Source organism: Colossoma macropomum, unplaced genomic scaffold, assembly GCF_904425465.1.
Source record: "Colossoma macropomum unplaced genomic scaffold, Colossoma_macropomum, whole genome shotgun sequence".
In the NCBI taxonomy this organism is placed as follows: domain Eukaryota; kingdom Metazoa; phylum Chordata; class Actinopteri; order Characiformes; family Serrasalmidae; genus Colossoma; species Colossoma macropomum.
Genome location: NW_023494790.1, coordinates 23,237,029 through 23,243,057, shown reverse-complemented (window position 1 = coordinate 23,243,057; position 6,029 = coordinate 23,237,029). Strand labels below are relative to the sequence as shown.

At 38.6% G+C, this 6,029-nt stretch overlaps 1 protein-coding gene across 1 annotated transcript in view; it reads left to right on the top strand.

Moving 5' to 3' along the window:
- socs3b (suppressor of cytokine signaling 3b) overlaps positions 1 to 3,843 on the top strand; it is a 5,404-nt gene extending 1,561 nt beyond the window's left edge. The window contains exon 2 of the mRNA XM_036572612.1: positions 1 to 3,843. This exon is cut by the window's left edge and continues 556 nt beyond it. Coding sequence (XP_036428505.1) covers positions 1 to 293 — 293 coding nt within the window. The 3' untranslated portion in view covers positions 294 to 3,843.
- Positions 3,844 to 6,029: the final 2,186 nt, after the last annotated feature.

The following is a 6,029-nucleotide window of genomic DNA, read 5'->3' as shown; positions in this document are numbered from 1 at the left end:
TTATACATCATTACATGCCCTCGGCCAGAGGAGCAGGAGCCACCACGTCTGTGGTGCAGGCTGGAGTGGACAGTGTCGATGGCAGTAGCGGGGCAGATGGGAGTACGTACTTCATCTACTCCGGAGGAGAGAAGATTCCACTGGAACTGCTCCGGCCGCTGGCCTCCAGCATGTCCAGCCTGCAGCACCTCTGCCGTAAGACCCTTAACGGCCACATAGATGTGTCCACTAAGCGGGACCAGCTGCCTCAGACGCTTCAAGAGTTCCTTGAGGAGTATGATGCACCCATCTAAACTGCCACCATATGGTTCTGGAGCAGAGATGCTCAACCAGGTGTGTCTTTAGATGTGCAGAACTGTATGGGCAGTGGCAGAATTGACCAGCAAAAGCCCATAAAAAGATGGGAGAGTGGAGCAGTGCCACAAGCACCAGAGTTTAATAAGGGTGTGAATGATTTGCTCCGAAAAGCTCTTGGCATCTATCAGTATTGCAGACCAGCCATGGTCTACCGTGCCTTTGACCTCTGTAGTGTGAACTTTGGGCAGTGGGTTGCTGTATGTGATGGACAGCACAAAGTATGTACAAACTGTTGAACTGACAGCAGAGCAGTTGTGGACACGAGTGACAGCAGATCGCTCGGTCGTCGTTTTTAGCCCCCAGCTTTTTATTCTTGGATCTGTTCTGAAAACATAGACCCTGTTGAAGATTCACACAAGTAACATAAAGTTAGTACAAGGGTTAAGTGTGCTGCTGTGGCTGACGTCCAGCCTTTTGCCATAGGAAAAGCTCTCTCACACCTCCTCATCCCCTGTTGACATTTTGACACTGCTGAAAGGAGAGTTCTGGCTGTCCGTGTTCGAGGGAGCGCCCAGAGCCGGGTGTTTGCAGTGACATATACATTTCCACTGGGGCTTGCCAAGCATAACTGCCTCATGAGTAGGCGCAGGGAAGCGAACGGGGCGGCTACTCACTACTGGCACCGCTGTGTCAACACTGGCCACTATGCGGGGTCACAACACAAGACTGATGTTTCAAAAACTCGTTGAGACGGAAGGATCAAAGCAGACAGGAGAGGCCTGTTTCTACAGGCGGTTTCAACCTCTGATCTTACACTTCTCTCTGAAGGAAAACTCGGCCGACTGTTGTAACTTTGTTCTCGACAGGAACCAAGGTAAACAGTTTCAGTTTTGCTGGGAAATGGCCGATGAATATAGAACAACACGCTAGTGAAGAAATCACAATACAATACAAACTTCCAAGAGCTGACCGTTTCATGTACTGTGAAGAAAAGCCAAGCACAGTATGCAAGACCCTTATTTACTGGTCCTGGAGTTTGACATGGAGGATTGTGTTCCTCTAAAAGCAGGGGCGTTCGTTCAGACTGTATGTGCTAAGGAGTAATCAGTCATGCCTCGTAACCCTCATTCAATAACAATGACGTAGTGTTTCTTTCAGCAGGACATGCTCTCTACAATTAAATGAATGTATTGTGAGTCAATGGAAGGGCTTATGGTTCCACTTGTAGTTCTTTGCTTTTTTGTATTTTGTCCAAGAGACGATGTTTACATGTGTCACCACAAGAGGACAACATGTTTTGTACTCTGTCTTTTATAAAGATGTGGCATCTTAAGGTCTAGTCTAATGACCCACAGTGCAAGCTTGAAAATCGGAAAAAACAAAGGCATTACAATAAAAAAATGCAGCAAGGAACTTTGCACATATTTATATTTATAAAATATTTCAATAATTTATATTAAAGAGTACTATTTTTACAAAACAGATCTTGCTGTGTGCTTTAACTTCTTGACAAAATGCATTCTTCAGTTTCGTTATCACATGCATCCATGCACAGTTTGATACTCGTCCTGTTTTTTTTTTTCTTTTGCTTGAGCATTCTGCGTAGAAAACAGATTTCCCCCTTGCTGTACACAGACACACACACTTGCTGATGGAAATACCACAGCTACTCTCTCTCATAAACAAAGAACTGAGGCTCTCTTTTTTCACTCCTTCATGTTTTGTGTGTGTTCTCACAGGATGTCACCTTGTGCATTCTCTTCAGCTCAAAGCTAAACTCTGCGCCTCCTCTCACCTCAGAGCTCTAATAACTTCCTTTATAACTATATCCCACGACATCACACCAATCTCATGTAAAACAGCTGCATAGCCATGTAACATCAAGTCGCAATCCAGCAGTTCACATTAAATATGTGTAATATCTTCCCAGTTTTTTATCGTTTATGAAATCTTATTTGCTGTATTACATGAGCTGACTTTGCTGCTGTATTTAAAGTCGGCAGACTTTTTTCCCCTTGCTCTGAGCACCAGACTCCAAGCTCTTAATGATGCCTCATTGATTACTGACTCCCTGATTGATTATTTTGCACTGTAAGTAAAAGCTGTTATCAGATCTCTGTCTTCTTATTATTGTAATTAACACACTGTAAGAGTAGTAGCCAATGAAGCACCACTTAATGGCGAAGTGAAAATGAAATAAATAGTCTTGGATGGATTCCCAAGTCAAGCTGGATGCATGAAGTGGTAAGACCTCTGTCATAATCTATCTGAGCACTTCTAGCAAAGCAACTTACCTAATGCTCTTCTTTTGACTATGGGAAAGCCCATTTCTTCACAAAAAGTGAAACACAGATAGCAATTATTACTGTATTGTTGCTATCATAGAGCATTGTTCTATAGAGTAATTCATTGTGCTGTTTCAAAGTTTAGCCACTCAAAAATTAAGGCATCACTCTCTGTCCAAGACTTTAATAACATAGTAATAGTGAGAAGATTTGGTCACAGATTTGATTATTACAGTGGAGGAAAACCTGTCCCAGTCTGAACATTTCAGAGATTTACAGTGAACAAATTTCCATTCACATTTTAATATTATGTAAGGCAGCAGGTGTTTCTATTTGCATATTACACACCTCACAATTTATTTGCATGGCACTATAATATAATGCTTATTTGCATCAAACCAGGCTTGGTCTTTCCTAAAAATATCGTGACACTTCTTCCTAGAAGTATTACAATAAAACACTGAATTTCAATACTGCAATAAAATTGCTTTTATAACCATTCCCAGAAAGTGGAATCCAAGTCATTTGCTAGGAATGAAAGTGGCCAGTATTACTTCTTTAATGGGAACTAAAGTATTTCATCTGTAAATATTGTTGCAAATACTTTATACATTCCTCCTTCCGAGCCACTCAGAGTGATGGCAATGTGGCCACTCTTACTGCAAGAACTGCCATTTGTATGTCTGTCTGTTCCTCTGCACATCACAACAGCGTCATTACAGCTAAAATATTCAAGTTCCATGACATTTAATAATACTGAATATTGGCTCAGACCACTGAAGACAAGATTTGAATGAAGAGTGTCCATCTACCAACTCTCAATAACCATAATAATAAAAGATGATAGTAGAGGAACCCGTGGAAAAAATGCAGATCGGAATGTTATTACAATGTTTTCATAATTCCACCATGATATCCATGTTTATAGTAGATGTTATTGTTGTAGTACTCAAGTCCAGCCTCAGTCTTGAGATAAGGTGGAATCGGAAATTGTTCTCGAACTAGGCGCAGTGCCTCTGTCTGAGGTGACTGGAACTTGAACTTGTTTTTCAATCATTATTAAATAACAGTCTTATCTCTACATGTTTAAATAAAATCTGTTCAGTGAGGGTTGAGGATCTAATTGATTCTTTTCCATGATGACTAAACTGGGTATTATTTTTTATTATTTGTTGATGTTCATTGGTTCATTGGATTTGATGGCAGATCAGAATGTTTTTAGTATGTTTTCATGTAATAATAAAAAATGTTTTTTGGTCTAGGTGCTGATTCTGAATAAGTCTTAGAGAAGAAGAGACAGAGTATAACCTCACCATTTGCTTCCAAAAGTTACAGTGCAAAGTTGGATTAAGATTTTAATATAATATTGATTCATATTTTTAATGCCAGACATTATTTAATGTTATATTTTACAAAATGTACTATAAAATATAATATTATTTATTAATATATATCACGAATAAGGAATGATAATGAAAGTACAATGAACTACAAATGAATTTCAGTTTTTCCCCCTTTTTTATCTACTTTTTGTTTGTATATTCTGAAAAAAATCTTAATCTGGTCTTAACTCGGTTTCGCCACGTATTGTCTCAGTCTTGACTCAGACTCTACCACTACAAAGTCTTGGTCTTGAGTATTTTCTATGAAATATTTAAAACACTAGTATGTGATAAATACCGGAAAGTAGTATTTTTATATGGACTCTATGTCATTATACACTTGGTGTATATGTGGACACCTGAACATCACATCCATATGTGCCTGTTGAACATCTCATTTCAGAACCATGAGAATTAATACAGACTTTATACTCCTTTGCTGCTGTAATACCCTCTACTCTTCTGAGAAATCTTTCCACCACATTTTGCTATGTAGCTAGAAGGATTCACTTCCACTGAGCTAAAAAGAGCATTAGTGGGATTGAGCATTGATGTTGGGTGAGAAGGCCTGGCTCACAGTCAGCATTCCAATTCTTCCCAAAGGTCTTTGATGGGTCAGAGCTCTGTGCAGAGCAGTCAAGTTCTTCTACACCAGCCTCAACAGACCGTTTATGGACCTCACTTTGCATGAGGGCAATATCAAGTTAAAACAGGAAAGTGCCTTCCCTAAATTGCTGCCACCAAGTTGGAAGCACACAATTCCCTAGAATACCACTATATGCATTAAGTAGCATTAAAATTTCCCTTCACTGGAAGTAAGGGACACAGCTCAAACCATGAAAAACAAACGACCCCGGATTCCTCTTCCACAGTTAGCACTGTGCATTCAGGCAGGTAGTGTTCTCCCTAGGTTCATTTGTCAGACAAAGTGAGATTCGTCACTCCAGAGAATGTGTTTCATTGTGATCGTAGGCTTGTATGTGGGTATTCACACAGTTGTGTGCAAAAGTTTGAGTAAGCCCCGGTCAAAGTACACGTTTTGTTGATTTTCCAAGTGAAAATAAGGTAACACATCTTCTACAGGGAACAAACTTGAAGTTTTTCTAACTTGGTTGCTGTCTAACGTCACTGTCGGGACAAAATCTGTTTTTTTATGTAATATGTAAACAACAGCTGTGCTTTACACTGTGTGTCACTGCATTTTATGTTTTTTTAATATGTTAAATTCAGCAAATAAACAATAATTGTGCATTAAACTGAAGTGTGAGAAGTGTGTTCTCTGTAGAGGATGTGTTAACTTCAGTAAAACATGTAATTTGACCAGGGGTTCCCAACTGTACACTAACTGTACACTACTGCTTAAAATCACTTGTTGAATTAATGATTGCTGTTATTATATTCAGTAATAAAAATGTAGATTGAAATATTATAAGCTATCAGAATATATGTTATTGAATGATACATTATATATTTAATATCTAATTATAGTCATTTTTTGATATGTTATCTGCCTCAGGATTTGACCACCACTTTTCAAATACCAAGCATTCTTGATCTTAATTTTATTATAACTTTATTCTCAGTTTTATACGGCATTTGCAGTCATTACAGAATCATCTACAGCTCTGTTCTTCATTCTAAACACCTCTAACATTTCTTATTTTTTTACAGCTTCCTACTTATTAGTAGAAACCTATAAACTAGGATTGTAGAGATGTAGCATAATAATAAATTCATTTTATACATGCACCTGCCACAAAATTGATTTTATATTAAAGGAAACCCCAGCTTCTGAACAGTAATGATCAGTAATCATTGCATGTGTGTATTCAAATACAAGAAGAAGAGCCAAATCTAATCTAATAATTGCAGCTTGCGGTTTAAATGAAGTTGCATGTTGACTAATATAGAAAACAGAGGCTGCTTCACTTGCATGCCTGAAATGAAAAATGAAAAATTCTTCTGTTCTTTCTTCACATTTACTTGTGTATGAGCATTATGGGTAAATTCCATGCTCATTAGTACCAGACATCCAAACAGTAGCCGTGGTGTGTTTTGTGTGAGA